Source organism: Colletotrichum fructicola (genome assembly GCF_000319635.2).
Source record: "Colletotrichum fructicola Nara gc5 chromosome Unknown KSG_Nara_v1_contig03, whole genome shotgun sequence".
In the NCBI taxonomy this organism is placed as follows: domain Eukaryota; kingdom Fungi; phylum Ascomycota; class Sordariomycetes; order Glomerellales; family Glomerellaceae; genus Colletotrichum; species Colletotrichum fructicola.
The window spans coordinates 3,241,215-3,260,265 of record NW_027094053.1 but is presented as its reverse complement, the minus strand read 5'-3'; the positions used below and the strand labels follow the sequence as shown (position 1 = coordinate 3,260,265).

The window sequence follows — 19,051 nt, the reverse complement described above, 5'->3', positions numbered from 1 at the left end:
TTTCGCATTCGGTCTGCCAAGTTCACTAAACATAAAATATCATAGTCGCAACAATTACTCAAGTCCAAACCAACAATCATCGTGATCTTGATACGTTACTTGCTCATCTATGGTGTATCAGACCTGATCCATGTAACTCTAGGTTCTAAACTCAGTCTTGGCAGGCAAACCCATGAAAACTTCGCGCAAACCCCTCTCTCCGCGAAGCTTACCTTCACAGGGCCTTCCTGACCATGATATTGTAATCATGCCACACGTAGTCGTTCCCAGCGTCCCTCTCCCACACGAAGGAATCCCTGTTCGCCATCTCCATGTCAAAAGCGAAAGCGACCTTCGCCACGGTCAGCCGAATCGACTGCAGGGCCATTTCGCGCCCAATGCAAACTCTCGGCCCGACGAGGAACGGACGGTAGCTAGTCCGGACATCGTGCTCAAAGGCCGTCCCGGGCCCATTGTCAATCCACCGGTCGGGACGGAATTTATCGGCGAGTGCCCAGTAGTCCGGCCGCCGCTGGATCGTCCAGATGTCGGCCGAAACGTTGACGCCCTTGGGCACGTAGAGCCCGTCGATGGTGGCACCGGGAGAGATGCGGTGCGAGCCGCGCCCGTTGATGGGCGGAAGGAGGCGCAGAGTTTCCTGTACGCAGGCATTAAGGTAGGGCAGGCGGAGGACACTCTGGGCTGAGATCTCGGCCAGCGAGGTGTAAGCGGCGCGGACCTCGTGCTGGATCTTGTGGTAGTGGTCTGGCTCGCGGAGGACATGGTAGAACATGGCGGACAGGGTTGTGGCGGATGTGTCGTAGCCTACCATGCTGTTTAGGATTCAACGCTGCATGTCAGCAAAGTGCATCTAGGCAAAGCATGAAAGACGATTGGCCACTAACGCGAATAAGGCCGAGTTGCTCAGGATCTCTGCCTGAGTCAGGCCAGCGGACTCTTTTGCCGCTAAGATGGCGGTGAGGAAGTCCTTACGGCCGCCCTGGCGGTCGATGCAGCTGGAAGACTTTGTTAGAGTTTCTGTTTGGCTGGTCGGTAGACATGTTGGGATGACGCGGGGCACTGACTCTCTCAGTTGATTCATCAACAAGAAGTTCTTGGGAACTCTGAAGATGTGGGGCACGATCATGACGGGCAACTTGGCCAGCCCACCAAAGATTGGGATTTCTGTGAGAAACTGGAAGAGTTCTAGAAGAGGCGCTCCCTTGCCGTAGGTGAACTTAAGCTTTTCGTATGCGCCTGGTAGGATAATTAGTGCACCGCTTGGTTAGCCGTAGACCGGTGGGTACGGATTTTTACTCATTTGGTCATGGAGCAGGGGCTCGCCAAATGACAAGTCGCCAACGATGCTCCAAATCATCCTTGCAAAGTGGTCGCTGATATTGATAACCTTCTCTTCATTTAGTGCTTTTCCCAAGTTATCGACGGCCCTGCCAACATGGTGCTGGACAATGTCCTCTTGTTCCATGAGAGCTTTGGCAGTGAAGGCGGGCTGCAGGGCGGTGCGGAGTCGCTTGTGCGCTGTCTTGTCTGTCGTAGTCAACAGGTTCGGCGCAGCCCAGATCAACTTTGCAAGCAAGGACTCTATGGTGCCCTGTTTCGTAAAGTGTCCGCCGTTGGGACCGGGATTGTGGATCGTCTTGAGAGCATCTTCTGATGCAAAGGACAGTTCGTTGGGGCCGATTCGCACGACGGGGCCTAAGAGTAATCATCAGTCTTGACTCGGAATGAGGGTATTCATCCGTGATTGCTTACCGTATTTTGCATGAATTGCTTCGATGTCATTGTTGAGTCTGTGACCTGATACGGACCGAATGAGCCAAATCTGCCTACCATGTTAGTTACGGCGAGATGAGCTCAAAATGAGGCGCCGTACCGGAGATATCGCCGCAATAAAGGGCCCTTTGACGTGGGCAATTGGATGGAGATAGTAGTTGTAAAGAGCTAATAGTACTGGGCATACAACGAACTGCAGAGAGGTAGGTAGGTCAGTCAACCGGGCCCTGTGTAAGTCGAGGGCACACTCAGTGGCATACTAGAAAGCCGAAGTACACCGGCATGTTCCCCCATGACAGCCAACCATGGGATGGGCGTAAGATCCACGGTACCGCAAGTGTGGTAACCTTGTCTTGTTGAAAGGCGTTAAGCGTGGCGTCCATCTTCTTCTGCAATGTGATTCAATGAGATGTCGTTCACAAGAGAATGGCTGGCAATTCGGTAGCTTGTTCGAATCGAAAGACTGCAATGATAGTCGAGCTCCCAGGTATCAAAAAGATGAAGCTCTTCTGAGTCGACTGGCTCTGCGACAACTCATCAGTTGGTACATTTGCCAAAAGTAGACCAGTAAGCGCCAACTTCTTGGGTTGCTATGCGCTCATTCTTGGTCAAACTCAATGACCCTCGAACATATGCCATCAAGGTTTCCGTAGATAATCGCTTCACCCGGACTTGATTCGTAAAGCCATTCCCTAGCAACGGACCGAAACGGCCAATACCCAAACACCGCGGCCGACCGACAGTAAACCCCCACATACCGGCCGACCTCTTCTGGGCGGCTCCGAAAGTTAATCATCCGAAGTGGATCACCGTCCGAATTCATTGCACCCTTCGGCGTTAACGTTTACGGTAAAGTCTTCGGTCTCGGTTTCCTCCAAACGAGGTTACACAACTGACCCGCGGATAGACAGCTGAAACGATTGACAAGGAAAGATTGGGGAAAGCCACCCGCCGACTGACACGACTCCACCTCATCGTGGTATGTTTCCGCCGACCACTTGCCGCGAACCCCTCTCGCATCACCTCCACAATCAGACCGAGCACCTCGGGTCCCTTCAACGGCCAAGCATTAGTTCTCGCGGCCTTGTTTCCAGAATCCACCTTGACAATCATCAGCCAAGAACGACGCATGCACTAGTCGATAAGGTTCGCCCATTGAGAGCGGCTGCCCACACAAACTCTCCGAGGCTGTTTCGATCGCTGTCAGAACAGCTATTCCCGCCAGCGAGCCGCCCCCGCGGGTCGCCTCAATATCGGGCCAGCTTTGCGACGTCCCCGGATTCAAGCCACGTTGTTCAGCTGCAGCGGCTAGTCGACATTGGACAAGTTTGAATCTTTTTCCATGCCAAGATCGATTTAGGTGAGATGGCATGCGCAGCCACGGAATGCAGATGCATGTAATTGCTCTCCGCGTTGCAGTTTCGGCATTTATTCTCCATTCCCCTCGTAATTTCAAAATGCCGTGGTGGGATACGGCTAAGTTGATAGCCTTCCCGGCGGGATGTCTTCGGCTGTGATAATTGTAGGTATCTTACTTGAATCGCGCTCCTATAACACATGACTCGTCCGGCCATATCTCTATGGCGGATGATATCCCCGAGCGTAGCCTTACCTGTATCATCTATCGTTGGCGGTAAACTTTAGACGATAACCCGCGCATTCGTCTACAATGTCGCCAAGACATCTGGAGTAATCCATGGTAAGAGTGGAACCAATCCACTGGATCAACCCGCCAATTCAACCCCGACTTGCCTCTTCAAGAGCAACACCTGGTCGCAAGCTGTGCCTTGGCGGGGTGTCGGCACTCAATAACTGACCGTGCTCGCGCCATCGGCAAGACCCTTGAGAGTCTCTATCGCGCCACATTCCCCTTTGACAAGCTGACGCCATCTCCAGTCCTATCAAGGGCCCAGTTTCAGCTGGCATGCGGTAAGGCTGGGTATCATAACTCCCCTACACTACAACCAAGCGCATACGTGCCCCTGGTGGCTTGAGTTTATTATACTCTAGCAATCATCTAGAACACCATTGGCGAAGCATCTGACTGATCGGCTACATTGCCCTGGTCCTCTAGCTCCTGAACTTTCTTAACGCGGCCTGCCGTTGCTTCCTGCAGGTCTAGACTCTCTTTCCGTAAAGAACAACCCCCTCCCACGCAGCTGTCCTGCGGAAATATGAACCATTCCTACCAAATGTGTGTAAATGTCGGCAGCATATCCGCATGATTGGCCGCCCTCAGATAAATCTTGTTTGCCAAGGTTTCCTCAGACATTACATCTGCTCCCTCGAAGGTTGTAACATGCATTCTGCGAACTGCCTAGGGTAGTGTTTGATCGGTGGCACGTCAGAGCACGACAGGAAATGCCTTTTTCCCAATGAAGCCTTAAACCCTTTATACCTATGGTGACTTTTCGATTAGACCCGAGAAGGCGCAATTGTCTGCTCGTTCTGCTCGTTCTAAAAACCGAAACTGCCCATTGGTCACCTCGCCTTACCACACACACACACGCTCACTAATTGGTCGGATTATCTGCTCGACGTTTTCTAGAACAAAGCAAGATGTTCGGTACTTTGATGTATGATCTGCAGCACAACGAGCCTACCTTTATCGAGAACAACCCCGAGGCGGTGATAAACCGGAACCGACGAGGCAAGCCACACATCGCATGCGAATTCTGTCGAGCTCGCAAGGTAGGTCTTTTTCTCCACGAGCAGCAATTAGGTCTCGTTCTGATGAGAATACGCTACGTGAAGCTCCGATGTAATGGGAATCCGAACGGTTGCGACCGATGCAAAGCAGCCTCCAACGTTTGCAAATATCCTACAAACAGAGGCGTTATCCGAAAACGAAAACAGTCCACCGCCTCGATCAAAGACTCGTCACAGCCACGCCAGTCTGCTCTTGGCGATACCACAGCACCGCAATCACCAACACTTTCCGACCACTTTAAACTTGACCCAGCATTGATGTTTCACACAACAAATAACGAACCTGAGAAGACGGTTGCGATGGGCCAATTGCATCGGCAAAGCGCCCTGCCCAGTCCGGTGCTTGATCTGCCAGCCTGCCCCACTGACTTGATGGGGGAGTTGACCAACGGGCAGAACGAGAAGCATGAGCAGGATCAGATCGACCAATGGCTGGCTTCATGTAGCCTCTTATCACCCAACGGCACAATCGATATGGCCAGCCTGAAGACAGGGGACTTTACTTGGCAAGAGCTTAGCAAAGACATGTCATATTTTGACAATGTGGATGACAGTGGAGATGATGGAGCGAGCTCTCAAGAGACTCAACTCGAGGACTTCGATATGAACGGTAGGTACCGTCTGCAATCAACTTGCGGATGCGATGTTCTTTGGTCAATGGCTGACTGAATGATAAGATCCAGCAGAAACTATCGACGACTCATCATCAACGCCATGCTTATCATCATCAAGCTTGGACATGCTCCTGGACGAGAACTTCCCCACAAATACGAGCGCTCCCTTGCCCAACCCCCCTCCACCCAACAAATCACAACAGCCAAGCCGCAAACAGACCCCGGTAGCTTACAAGATGTCGGCGCCTGCACCAAGCCCACTTACGGCGCTACTGGAGACGGCTGAAAACAACTACAAGAAGAAGAGCGAGTGCCGTTGCCTCCGTTTAGCTGCTCACCTCCTCGAGCAACTTGGCAACGAGGGGGCCAATACGGAACAGCCGACGATGGACGGCTTGCTCAACTGCTGTCGCGAGGCAATCAAGGGCTGCGATTCAATCCTTAGTTGCACATTATGCAAGTCCCGGTCCGAAAGCATGATGCTTCTCGCCATGGCGGGGCAGTATCTCAGCAACATTTGCGAAAAGACGGTTCGGTGCTACGTCGACGTCCAGCAGCAGCCCCAGCCGACGAACGCTGACGGAGGTGTGGCCATGTGGTTCCGCTCCTACAAGATCGAGAGCGCATCGGAACGCAACCAGGTTCTCAGGTGCCTTGTTACGGGACAGTTGACAGAGTTTTGCCAACTGATCAGCAAGATTAAGGCGCGGGTGGGCACGAGGAAGGCACATCTAGCGCCGCTGCTGGGAGCCGAGCGGAAGATACAGTGCATGCGAACCATGCTGATGCAGTGTGAAAGTTATAGAGGATCTAGAAGCAACAGCAGCGACTCGCCGTCACTAGCATAGCGTAATTCGCAGATGTCACTTGTCTCACAAGTGTTGTTTACGTGAACATGTTGAAGTTTCTCTTTGCTGCTGTGTCGGTCTTCTGCCGAAGATCGCGAGGTGTTCCTGGTCGCGATAACTTTTACGACGCATGCATGTGCAACGTTATTGTGGTTCGCCAGCTTTTGAGTTCGTAGCTTGAGACGAATATGCGATTGCCTTTAGTCACAGTCGTCCCAACTTGACTGAGGAGGAGTAAACTCGGAGTAATCCTGCTCAGATGAAGTGTCCGGGATCTCGACAGGCAGTGTGTCAAAGCGCATAGCTGATATTGACGGAGGCTCATAGGTCCAACGGCTAAAGTTGCCTCTGGTCGCAGTTGCATGACACTGTGTGCGGAGACTTCCGCGCCGGTAGCCAGAACCAGACAGGCTATGGATCACGGAAACAGGCTGTCATCACATCTTGGTTGCGGCGCAAACATGGTCCTATTTGAGCGAGCAACTCGGAAAACTCGGCCAATTGAATTCTATATGCGATGGAAAAGCATCAATAAAGCTAATATGACCCTTGATCTATGCGGCCTTTACAAGCGTTGAAACAAAGCGGCTTTTTTCTCCGATTTTCTCAGCTAAGACGCTCAAGCTCGGGCTGTGAAGCACGTCAAAAATGCTTGTCGTCTCGGCTCCCGCACTAGATACGAGCCAGTTTCTGAGCTCTACCGCAATGAGCGAGTCGACGCCGTATTTGGACACGGGATACTTCTTGTCGATCTCCGCCGCGTCCAATCCGAACATCTCGCCCAACTTTGAGATGATGGCGTCGAGGATGAGGACCACAGCACCGGCGCCGCTCGTGGCAGACTGCAGAGAGTCTGAGAGGCGGGCCGTCGCTTGACTTTGCTGATCACCTCGTCCACGTGGGCCGCCTTGCGCGTTATGAGTGACCTGGGCAGCCGTGAACCGTTTGTCGTTGACCCACGCGACCGTGGATGCCTCGTCGAACTCTAGAATACCCGTGATGAGCTGAGAGAGGGCGACAGGGCGAAGAGGGTGTTGTATGGCCGTCTCGACAATCTTGAGCATTTGCGCCTCGCTTATATCGGCAAGACCAGTTTTGGTCAAACGTTCCGCGACACCCTCGGTGTTAGCAACAAATCCGACCTCTTGAATGCTGGCGAGGTCAATCGAGACCGCAGGCAGGGACTGAGAAGTCCGGAACTTAGCAAAGGCGTCCTGGAATGTTCCGCCAGCAGAGTAGTTCGCCTGGCTCGTATTTCCGCCGAGGCCAGTCAAGGAGGATAGCATTACGAAGAAGTCAAGGTCGGGGAGGGTGTTGTGGATGTTCCACGTGGCGGCGACCTTGGGACCAGTTGCGGCGAGCCATTGATCGTACGTCATATTGGGGAAAATAGAGTCCTAAGTTGCTTTAGGTTTATGCTTACTTAAATGAACGAAATGGGAAGGGAACCTACGTTGAGAGTCATGGCCGCCTGGATCACGCCACGAACCGGCGGGAGACTTTGGCTAGCTTGGTCCAGCACCCGGCGGAAGTCTGCGTCTTTCGATACGTCGCAATTCTCCAAGAAAAGGTTGCAGCCCGCGGCTTTCAGGTCCGAAATGAGAACCTCGCTGTCCGGATGTGTCCTTGCACTGCGGGACAGAATGATGAGGTTCTTGCAGCCGAGGCTGCGTGCCATCCAGCGTGCGATGGACTGGCCGATTCCTCCCATTCCGCCAACAATAACGTACGTCGCGTCGGGTGAAAGCCGAGCTGGCTTAGGGCACGGGATAACCTAGAAAACATTCAGAATTCATGCGATCGGTGGGTAAGTATGACGGGAAACCATACCCTAACAAGATCTGTCTTCTTGGGGGTCACAACAATCTTGCCTAAGTGCTTGCCGCTTTGCATCAACCTAAACGCCTTGTCGACTTCGGAGATAGGGTAAGTTGTCATTGGTGCCACTACTCGAAGTTGTCCGTTTCCGAACATCTCCATGACTCCTTGCAGGACATCTTGAACCGCCTGTCCCTTATACTTGCCCAGTTGGAACAGGTCAACAGCAGCAAACGAGACTGCGCGGCGCAGAGGGCTCATGTCGAGGTGCTTGGCAGCCTCCATATCCCGTTTGCCAATCTCGACGAAACGTCCAAATCGTGCCATGCAGTTCCAACTCTCTTTAAGCAGTGCACCCGAGAGGGAATTGAGAACAACGTCGGCGCCTCGGCCGTTGGTAGCCGCCTTGAGTGCAGGTCCGAAGGAGGTATCTCGGCTTGAGAATATGTGATCTCTTGGGATCCCAAACTCCTTCATAACAAAGTCACGCTTAGCTTCGGTCCCAACTGTGACGAAGACGTTGGCACCGCGATGTTGAGCCAGCATCACTGCGGCCTGCCCGACTCCACCGGTAGCGGCATGGATGAGAACGTTCTCGCCCTTGGTAAGCCTGCCGATATCATACAAGCCATAGTAGGCTGTCGCGAAGACCATAGGAACTGTGGCAGCTTCTTCGAATGACATGTTGTCAGGGATGCGAACAGCACATGGCCAGTTGATGGTTACTCTTGTCGCCCAATGTCCGCGAAGGATAGCGCAGACACGGTCACCAACCTTCAGATCACTGTCTCTCTGAGCGTCTGCACCAAGTCTAGTGACAACGCCACTGCACTCATAGCCCATGATGGTTTCATCAAGCTGACCTAGAGCAACCAATACATCTCTGAAGTTCAGGCCAAACGCACGAGGCTCGATCTCGATCTGGTCTGCACCAAGAGAGGATTCATCACGCTCAACTTCCCGGAAGCGCAGGGTGTCGAGCAACCCAGCAGTGCCGACCTCCATCTGGAGATCGAACTTGGAGTCTTTGACATCAAACTCTCTGATCTCTGGCTCTGGCTCACTGCCTTCGGGAGCGAATGCTTTGTTCTCATTGTCGTCGTTGTAGATGCGGGAGATATGGATAAGTGAGTTATCAACTGCATATTCGCAGTCAATGTCTTTTGAACTTTGTGAAAAGTCGAATGAAGTCGCAAAGACATTGGCGATGAAGTCCACATTCCTCTCCGACCACACCGGATCCTTGGTGTCAAGGTCAAGGGAGACGTAGCGCCTTCCGGCGTCTTCCATCCGCAGAGTTCTGAGAAGACCAGAGTGCATGGCCATGTCGGGCTCCAGGCCCTCGATGAGACTAGCTCTTGTGACCCAGAGAACACCCCGAGCGGTCGTCAGCAGACGCTGTATACTCGCAAACTCGTCCTTCGTCAGGCGACTCAAGAGAGGCGCAACCATCTCGACGAGCATGATGCAGACTTTGTCCGTGGCATCCACCTTCTTCCAATCCTCTACGGTAGTAGAGGCTCCAACCCTACGTTGAATGCTGCTCTGAAGGCTCTGCAGCCAAGGGGCGGGTGCCTTCTCTGAGGGCGAAAGAATGGTGACTTCTGAAGGATAAGAAGTCGGCGCAGTGGCAGTTGAAGTCATGACGCTGAAAGAGTAGTTTGCCTCGTCTTCCATATCGCGGACCTCCAAGTCAATCCTGGAAAAGCCGCTTGCGTTCAGCACCCTGCTCCAGTGGTCGACTGTGAGATTGGGGCCACCCTTCCGTTCGGACTCTTCTGCAAGCCACCAACCTGGCAATGCGCCGAAGATCAGTTGGACGTCAAGAGTATCCTTGGTGGTCTCCACCAAAATGAGCTTTCCGCCAGGCTTGAGCAGAGAGCGAACGTTCTTCATCGTCTTTTCCATATTCTTTGTAGCATGGAGAACCTGGCAGGCGATGATGAGGTCATATGAGCCAGGCGTGAAGGACTGCTCGGTGGGATCGGCCTCAATGTCCAGCTTCTTGTAGCTGATCATATCACCATAATCGCCAAACTTCTTCGCGGCTGCCTCGAAAAAGCCAGCAGACACGTCAGTGAAGGTGTAGGATGAGAAGCGGTATCTGCCGTCTGGGGTGTCCTCGGTCAACCCCTTGAGGACGGATCCTGTGCATCCACCGGTACCACCTCCGATCTCCAGAACCTTGGCTCGTGGGTTCTTCATGGAGTATAGATGGACTAACTCCTGCACTTGCGCATAGGAACGGTTGCAACGCAGAGCCTTCTCATAGAACTCATATAGGAGGTTGCCTTCCATCATGACTTCGAGAGGAGCCACCTGCTTTCGGAGGATCTGAGACAGATTTCTTCCAATACGGCACAGAAGGCGGCCATTGACGCTTTGAGCAGCGACTTCGTCGAAGAGCATGTGTTTCATTCCCTTGCTTGCCTTGGCCCAGGAGGCGCTGCCACGAGCAAGACTGCCTACGAGACCGGCCTCATAGTTGGACTGCATCCAATTGTACAGGGACTTATGGTACCACTCCATGTCCGCGAGAGCCTGTTCATCTGAGCTCAAGTCCTGGATGGCGTCTTGAATGAAATGCCAAGCAGCCCGGACGAGCTTTTTGTTGACCGACAGTTCCTGTGGGCCAACTTCGAATCTCAAGGGCTGCACAATTGTCTCAGAAGGCATCAGCGTCATATCAGGATGCCACAGCATCTTGAACAAGAGCTTGTTGGCATTCTCTGATGCGTCGGTGTTATTCACACCGCCGACGGCCTGGCAGAAGAGTCCCTTGACCTCCAAAAGTGGTGTGTCAGGATGTTGTGGGTCGGAAGTGGTAATGCTGGAGCGGAATCCTGAGCGGTCCTGCTTGTCCACGGTCGCAAGAGACTGGAATTGGCTCCCAGGAGAGGATGGCAGGGACTGAGCAACAAAGATCTCTCCAATGGAACGAGGCATGACCATGGAGTTCTGGTATGCGTCTGATGACAGCGCCGCATAGGCCCCCTGGAATATGGAGTCCAATGTTGTAGGATGAAGTACATGAGAGCTGGCAGATTTGATGTCCGCAACCTGGAACTGGAACTTCGAGCCAAACTCTTGTGCTTGAATGTTGATCATGTTTTGGAAGGTTGGACCATGCTGAAGGCCCATATTCCTCAGACGACCAAAGAGCTTGCTCACCTCGACGGGTCGTAGAACGCTATCCTGCGCACCGTTTGAGAGGCTGCTGGATGCTTCGATAGGCGGCAGAACTGCTTTTGTCTTCTTCCTCTGTGAGATGTAGCCGTGGATGTGCTCGGTCCATGATTCCCCGTCCGTGCTGGGTGACTTGAGCGAGAACTCATACCATCCTGGCTCTAGGTTCTTGTTGTCGCATGGATGCAGAGACAGCTGGACCTCAATACCGGCCTCCGTGTCCGGGATCACAAGGGCATTGCTGATCTGGATGTCTCTCAGGCAATAGCCATCAATTGTGTCCACATCGGAATCGGAGAGCTGCCGTATAGCCTCAATTGCCATGGAAATCCCACCAGCACCCGGGTAAACGATGTCAGACTGAACCAAATGGTCCCGAAGCCATGGTAGCTCGGATGCCTTGAGGAAATGTCTCCAAGTAGGGCTCGTCGCTGCCGGCCCAGAAAGCAAGGAACCCAGCAGCTCATGGCGGACATGTTTCCTGTTGCGGTGTGCAACATTGAGCCGTGACTCTTGCCAGAAGCTGTTGGTGTGGTTCCAGGGGTAGGAGGGGAGGTCAGCAACAACATGGTAGGTCTCGTGATGATTACGGCGATTAACAGCGGCCAGATCTACAGGGTAGCCCTTGCACCACAGAGACCCTGCTGCAGTCTGCATAGCCATCGCCGCGTTCTGGCCTCGAATCAAGCAAGAAGCATACGGTAAGCTTATATCCTTCAATGAAGGAGTCTTGCAGATTTGTCTGATCGGCCCAGCCAACGCGGAATGGGGTCCGATTTCGAGGATGAGATCGACGTTGGTTTCTTTGGAGGCGGTGTCCACGCACATCTTCTCGAATGATTGCGAGAAGAGCACCGGCCACAAAAGGTTGTTCACCCAGTGTTGCGGCCCAAGCTTCTCGGGACTTTCAATGAGGCCTCCTGTGACTGGCGAGGAGTAGACAATTTTGTTCCACTTCAGCTTTGGCTGGATGACGTCTTTCAACGCCTTCAGGTATTCGTCGGCCATGGGGAGCATGTGGTGGGAGTGGTATGCCGACTTGACCTTCAGCTTACGAGCGAATATCTGGTCATTCGCAAAGTCCTTCTCGAGGCGATCGATTGCATCAAGGTCGCCAGAGAGCGTGACGCTGGAAGGGCTGTTGACGCAGGCCACTGTTACCGTACCCTTGTCAACACCATGCTCCGCCAGATATGACCAGGCTTCGTCGGATCCAAGACCGACAGCCATCATCCCCCCCGGCGCTGAAGAAGCAGTGTGATATTCTTCAGTCAGGGCACCGCGGAAGTAAGCCACACCCAACGACTCCTCAAAAGTAAGAGCACCTGCAGCATAAGCAGCGGCAATCTCACCGCTTGAGTGACTCGTCACTGCACTCGGACGGATGCCCCAAGTCTTGAGCAGGTCTACCAAGCAGATCTGCAGCGCAACGCAGACGGGTTGACTTAACCTGGGCTCGTTGACGCGAGTTGACTTCTCGTCGCGTTGTAATTCTTCCACCAGAGACCAGTCGGCACCGTAGTCGGCGAGGACCACGTCGGCGTGGAGAAGTGATTTCTGGAAGGTTGGATAGACAGAGATCAATTCGCGTCCCATCGCATACCACTGTGCTCCCTGGCCATTGAACACGAAGCCAATGCGTGGGGGCTCCTTGGCGAGAGTAACCGCTTTTTTGACAGGATCGTCTAGGGCCTCAATCAAGTCCTGTTGCCAGTTCAAACTCGAAATTGCAACTCTCCAGGGGAAATGCGAGCGGCGGGTGTCGAATGTGTAAGCAAGATCGTCAAAGTCAATTGCGGCACCTACTGACTTTCGGCTTTCCAGGTACGCCTTCAAGTTTGAGACCATTTGTGTCGTGACCGTGGAGTCCTTGCTGCTGAGAACGACAAGGCTGGGTTCTTCTGTCTTCGTTGTTGTCGCAGGAGAGTCATGGAGATGCTCATTTGGACCGTCAATGATTACGTGACCGTTAGTTCCCCCATAGCCGTAGTTGTTGACAGAGACGCGACGTGCCATACCCTCAGGCCAGTTCTGGGAAACCAGTGGGACGCTGACCTTCAGAGCCGCCATGTCGATCTTCGGATTCGCCTCTTTGTAGTTCAAGCTAGGTGGGATGATGCCGTGCTTCAGCATCATAACGGCCTTCACGACTCCCGCAATTCCACTTGAAGCCTCCAAGTGTCCCAGGTTGGTCTTGATGGAACCAACTAAAACTGGGTTGTCGGCAGTACGGCCCTTACCGAACACGCGGCTAATCGCACTGGCTTCTATCGGATCCCCAGTCGGTGTTCCCGTCATGTGGGCCTCAACATAAGGGGTCTTGGAGGGATCCAGTCCTGCTCGGCGATAGCAGGCGCGAATGAGGTCTTCTTGGGCCTCTGATGAAGGTGAGGTGATTGTTGGGGTCTTTCCGTCCTGGTTGATTGCAGTCTCTCGGATGACAGCATGGACCGGGTCCCCGTCCGCCAAGGCATCCCGAAGAGGCTTCAGTAGAAGGGTGGCAATTCCCTCGCCGCGACCATAACCGTTAGCCCGGCTGTCCCAAGCGAAACATCGACCGTCGGCACCAAGAACTCTGTGGTGAATTAGCTTAATCTCCAGAGCTTATTACCTCTGTGACTTACCCAAGACTTGACATGACGATGAATGGGTCAGAGTTCAACAAAAGGTTTGATGCTCCAACAACAGACATCCGAGACTCTCCATTCCGAATGCTCTGAACTGCCAGATGAAGAGCAGCCATACTTGCGGAACAGCCAGTATCCGTCGTTAAGCTAGGGCCACGAAGGTCAAAAAAGTGCGAAATCCGGTTTGACATCATCGCTACACCATTGCCTGTTAAGGCAGTTCTTGGCAATGTGTCTGGATCTCGCATAAGACTATCGTGGTAATCCCGGGAGAATGAGCCCATAAAAACAGAAGTGTCGGATCCTGCCAACTTATGCAGAGGAATTCCGGCTAGATGGTCGACGACGTTAGCTTGTTGTTGTTAAATTTCGATCCATGTAATTTACCATTCTCTAAGGCTTCAAAGACGGACTCTAGGAGCATTCGAATTTGAGGATCCATGGCCTGGGCGATACAGTAAGCTACTTTAAACTCCGTTGATCTCGAATATCAGCCCAACTCACATTGGCAATTTCCGCAGTGAAATTGAAGAACGATGCATCAAATTTAGAGACATCATCGCGAATGAAATGCCCACCAACCACATTGGACTAGTTGGTCACTTGTTAGCATTCAGCTACGCTTTTGCGATGAATCAAGACCTCGTACCATTCCAATCTTGGCATGATCTTTGTCGTAAAATGCGTCCGAGTTGAATCTCGACTTTGGAATAGGAGACCATCCATCACGTCCGTCGACGACAAGTTGCCACAGCTTCTCAGGTGTTGTTGCATCGCCTGAGAACTTGCAGCTCAAGCCAATGATGGCGATGGGCTCTGCCGGGGCCCCGCTTGGTGATTGGACGCTGTCCACTGGAGAGCTCAGCTCTGAGGAGGTTGCATGACTCATGTAAGGCGCCATTGTAGGTGATTATTGTGATAGGTCTCTGAGCTCAGTTGCTTCACACGGGCCACAGTAAGCTGTGTCTTGGTTATGGCAGAGAGTTAACTGGGACTTCCAAATGGTGGGTACCCGTGATGGTAAGAATCGTCGATGAGCGAATGGTTACTAAGAGGTTCTACTCATTCTACAGCTTGCCAAGTATGTTGCCAAACCTCTATTGATACAGAACCGGACAGGAAAATTGTGTCTCCAAGCTGTAAATCCGAAGGTTTGGCTATGCAGTCTTCACCTCAGCAACCGGATCGCCGAAAAGGATAAGGCCCGAACAACTCGGCCTCCAAAACAATCTCCCACCTTCCGCTCAATTGTGACCAGCGCAGATCTAATCTTGGCTACGAAATGAGACCCTTCCTCAATGGGAAGCGCCGTGCCCCTCCCACCCATCCCCGGAGCAAAACACGGGATGAAGCGGGAGGGACAGACGCCCCGGAAAGTCTCGTAGCAATTGCGGCAACTCTATTTGATGGGCATGTCGCTAGACTATCTAGGGTCAGGGGTCCGCGGTGAGAGCCCCGGTAAAGTTCATCACGACTCGTGGCACCAACGGCGGTGCAACTTTGGACGATGAGCTGAGAGTGACACGCGAATGTAACCACTGAAGGCTGCAGCGCGTTGATGATGCGACCCTAGAAGGGTAACCCGATTTGTAATGCCATGTGGGAAGCGTTTGCTGCATTACGCGTGTTTAGCTGCTGAATGACTACCCAGGACTACTCGGAACACATTGAAATCGCTGGTTCCTGTCAATTGCTCTTACTAGTGTATGCAATCAACTCAATGACCGTGTTGTAAACATCAAATTGATTACAGCGTCACATCGGAAGTAACGCTATCAAACACCATTCTGACATTTTCGTTGACTTTCAGACAACTCCGATTCAACATGCCTTCTGCAGGAAACCTGTCTAAATGGGCCAAAATGGGCGGTCGCAAGTCGAGCGTCAAATCCGAAGAGCCCTCGGTCACTGAACAGCAGGTTCCCGATAGCCCGCCTGCAGACCCTAGTGCCGATGGTCCGACTGGGCTAAAGCTACTTGCGATTACACTCGGGTTATGCTTGACGCTATTCCTAGTTGGCCTGGTAAGGGATCCTGTGACCACTTACACCTCCCTCTCATGATCGATGCTAACGTGGGCGTCATGTAGGATAACATCATCATATCCACGGCTATACCACGAATCACCGACGAGTTCCATTCCATCAACGATATCGGCTGGTACGGGAGCGCCTACTTGCTCACGACGTGCACATTTCAGCTCACTTTTGGGAAACTGTATACCCTCTTCTCCATCAAGACTACATACCTTGTCTCAATCTTCATCTTTGAAGTTGGATCAGCGATATGTGGTGCAGCTCCGCAGTCAGCCGTCCTCATCGTCGGAAGAGCCATCGCTGGCGTCGGCTGTTCGGGGATTCTGGCCGGAACCTTTACCATTATCGCCGTCATCGTGCCGTTACCCAAGAGACCTGCCTACACAGGACTTGTGGGCGGGGTCTACGCGATTGCCTCAGTGGTTGGGCCACTTCTTGGAGGAGCCTTCACAGACAAGGTGACGTGGAGGTGGTGTGTAAGTGTACTCCTCATACCTTTCATTGACTTGTCCGTGACTAATGGCACATAGTTCTACATCAACCTACCTATTGGAGCCGTGTCTCTTGCTATCATGATCTTCGTCTTCAAGTCACCGCCACGACCGGACTCCGATAAAGACCTTACCTTGGTGGAGAAGTTTCTCCAGGTGGACCCTCTGGGCACAGTTGCCCTGATGCCGGCCGTCATCTGCTTGCTTCTCGCTCTTCAATGGGGCGGAACCGTTTATCCCTGGAGCGACGCGAGAGTGATTGTGCTCTTCGTGCTGTTCGGATTTCTTTCCATTGTGTTCGTCTTCATCCAAATTCGCAACGGCGCAAACGCTACTTTACCCATCACCGTCATCTCTCAGAGGAGTGTTGCAGCGGCTTGTTGGTTCTCAGTGTGCACAGCCGGTGCCGACTTCACTCTTCGACAATACATCCCAATCTGGTTCCAGGCGATCAAAGGAGTTTCGGCGGTCGATTCTGGTCTGATGAACCTGGCACTCATTCTGGCCACAGCCCTCGCCTCAATCGTCAGCGGTATCGGTATTACCAAGATTGGATACTACAACCCTTTTATGATAGCGGCTACGCTGTTCATGTCGGTCGGCGCTGGACTGCTCACAACGTGGAAGCCCGATGTCGCTTCAAGAGATTGGATTGGATACCAAGTTCTATACGGGCTGGGCTCCGGGCAGAGCATGCAGACGCCATTGATGGTAGTCCAGACCGTACTTCCGATGGCTGAAATCCCACTCGGCACAGCTCTTGTAATGTTCTTGCAAACATTCGGAGGAGCTATTTTCATCTCGGTGGCGCAGAACGTTTTCACAAATGAGCTACGCAATGGATTGGCGAAAGACTTCCCAAATTTGAACGCGACAGCCATCGTCGATGGAGGAGCCACAAGTATAAGATTGCCAGGCGTACTACCTGATGGCATGCTTGAGCCTGTCCTTCGTCTTTACAGCAAGTCTCTGACAAATTCCTGGTATGTCGCTCTGGGACTGGCATGTGCAAGTATCGCAGGAAGTAGTCTAGTCCAGTGGAAGAGTGTGAAAAGTACGGAGACACCTCCTCCTGCCGAAGGAGATGGCAAGGACAAGATGAGTGGAGCGGCGGACGCGATGGAGATGAAACAACAGGACCTCAGCCCCACCGATTCCAACGCAAATGATGTGTTCAACAAGCGAAACGATGCTGTCTGAGGGATTATAACAGAAAGTCCGCATCGGCTGGTATTCACGGTTCTCGCATAGTTGTCTTATTTTCTATAGACTTTTAATTTAAAGAAACTAGTTTTTCACAAGCGCTTCGCAGATTTTCAATGTGAATGATGTCGAAGAATCCATTCCTACATGGAGTCTTGCGTCGTTTTGGTAATGAGCGCCTATTCGGAGTTGAGATTATCTGCAAATAACGACCTGCAAATTTGTCGGTCATTTGGGAGTTATGGACTGGACGACACAGGCCCAAACGACGTTTCGAATGACACGGGATGATGGCGGGTGGCATTTATATAAGACGAAGGCGTGTGCTTTTCAAAATAGTGTTGTACTGTTTATCACGCTCGTCTGTGACAACATAAGGTAGGTATTCTCATGAATCTCAAATTCAGTATCTATATGCCGGCTTTGCTTCCCATCTAGCTACGTCTGGTATCAAAGAAATGATGGGGGTTGTCTGTAATACTGATCCACAGCCCACTCCATAGCCCTAACAACCGCCTTGATCTCCGAATCCTTCTTCGGGGGATGATGTCCACCCGAGTGTTGAAGCTTTTTCGATAGCCTTGGGTCACACATTTGATATCCTACCTCATGCATGTCGTGCATGAAGGGGAAGTCCCGTCTGCCGGCCACATGGACAGTCGGTATGTGAATGCGCTCCGAAAGTAACATGGGATGCAGGACACGTGGAACAATACCACCCACATCCCTAAAGAAGTCTTGATTGAAGTCGGGCAGAACTGCTCCAATCTTCAGAGCCGACTGGAAAGTGCGTACGAGGCAGTCGTTGAAGACTTGCTGCCGTGGAGGGAGATCTACGGCGCTTGTTCCGGTACGGCGATATGCACAGAGCTCCTCTATCTCAGGTTCGCAATATGTTGCGTCGGCCGAAAATGGCACTACTGAGGAGAAGAGTACGGCAAATTTGAAGTCAGGCTCCTCGCCATTGACTTGCTGGTGGTAGATGTAAGAGAGAGCGACAGAGGCCCCTTGGCTGAAGCCCAATATTCCATCGAATGGACCAAGCTCGTCGACCGTTGCGGCGATGTGTTGATGTGCGGCCTCGATTTCTCGGGGTGAATACCCAGTAAGGTGTGAATAGAATGGCCCCGGAAGAGCCGGGCTCATACCTGAAAGCATATTGTCAGCTTCGCGTCTTTGCAGCATGCAGGTCATTCCTGAGGTGTTCGCAGAATGCAGGTCATTTCTTAGTTCAACTTACCAGGTCCTCGGTAAGAGGGAACCGGCCCATCAACCAACACAAACTCGTAGCTTGCATCGACTGATTTCATCAGCCCTACAAGCTGGCTCTCTAGAATCTTGGCAGAACTGCCGACGCCGTGCAATGCGAGAATCCTCATGGCTTCTAGAAAGAAATGACAGCAGTGAGTACGAAGTCAATAGAAAAAAGTAACTTCCAATGCACAACTTCGCGGATGCAAGATAAGAAAGGAAAATAAAAACCGAATCCGACGTTATCTTCTTGAGCTCTAGCTGTCAGGTCCCTTGGCATCCCATCTGATAGTTTACGCGGGCCGTCCGGTTTGGGAAGTCTGTGTACAAATTACCTATCTGGGTCCACACCGGTGCTCTTTTGACAGCACCGATACTCATTTTGGGGTAGGTAACAGACTGCTGGATCAGGTTCCGGACAGGGATTGGCTGTGGATCCACGATAACGAAAGAGGCATTACTTGTATGCCAGTGCATAGATTTGGCTGTAATGAA

The 19,051-nt window shown here is 52.3% G+C and overlaps 5 protein-coding genes across 5 annotated transcripts; 2 read left to right on the top strand and 3 right to left on the bottom strand.

Annotated features, from left to right (window-relative positions):
* Positions 1–214: 214 nt before the first annotated feature.
* On the bottom strand, positions 215–2,156 carry BOT4-4 (Cytochrome P450 monooxygenase BOT4; the record flags this gene model as incomplete). Its single annotated transcript, XM_032024225.1, has 6 exons — positions 215–812; positions 885–995; positions 1,065–1,236; positions 1,297–1,695; positions 1,753–1,822; positions 2,034–2,156. The coding sequence occupies 6 exons, from the start codon at positions 2,154–2,156 to the stop codon at positions 215–217; spliced, it is 1,473 nt and encodes a 490-aa protein (XP_031879114.1).
* A 2,800-nt stretch (positions 2,157–4,956) lies between these two features.
* Positions 4,957–5,944, top strand: CGGC5_v005683 (uncharacterized protein; the record flags this gene model as incomplete). The annotated part of the gene is made up of 2 exons (XM_032024223.2): positions 4,957–5,092; positions 5,160–5,944. 2 exons carry the CDS (start codon positions 4,957–4,959, stop codon positions 5,942–5,944), a joined length of 921 nt encoding a protein of 306 aa, XP_031879096.2.
* Positions 5,945–6,498: 554 nt separating this feature from the next.
* azaB-1 (Highly reducing polyketide synthase azaB) lies at positions 6,499–14,476 on the bottom strand (the record flags this gene model as incomplete). The annotated part of the gene is made up of 7 exons (XM_032024222.1): positions 6,499–7,341; positions 7,398–7,718; positions 7,775–13,523; positions 13,573–13,669; positions 13,963–14,020; positions 14,080–14,166; positions 14,225–14,476. 7 exons carry the CDS (start codon positions 14,474–14,476, stop codon positions 6,499–6,501), a joined length of 7,407 nt encoding a protein of 2,468 aa, XP_031879097.1.
* A 961-nt stretch (positions 14,477–15,437) lies between these two features.
* On the top strand, positions 15,438–17,302 carry roqT-2 (Efflux pump roqT; the record flags this gene model as incomplete). Its single annotated transcript, XM_032024221.2, has 3 exons — positions 15,438–15,599; positions 15,665–16,087; positions 16,142–17,302. The coding sequence occupies 3 exons, from the start codon at positions 15,438–15,440 to the stop codon at positions 17,300–17,302; spliced, it is 1,746 nt and encodes a 581-aa protein (XP_031879098.2).
* A 453-nt stretch (positions 17,303–17,755) lies between these two features.
* FUB4-1 (Hydrolase FUB4) lies at positions 17,756–18,684 on the bottom strand (the record flags this gene model as incomplete). The annotated part of the gene is made up of 2 exons (XM_032024220.2): positions 17,756–18,453; positions 18,546–18,684. The coding sequence occupies 2 exons, from the start codon at positions 18,682–18,684 to the stop codon at positions 17,756–17,758; spliced, it is 837 nt and encodes a 278-aa protein (XP_031879099.2).
* Positions 18,685–19,051: the final 367 nt, after the last annotated feature.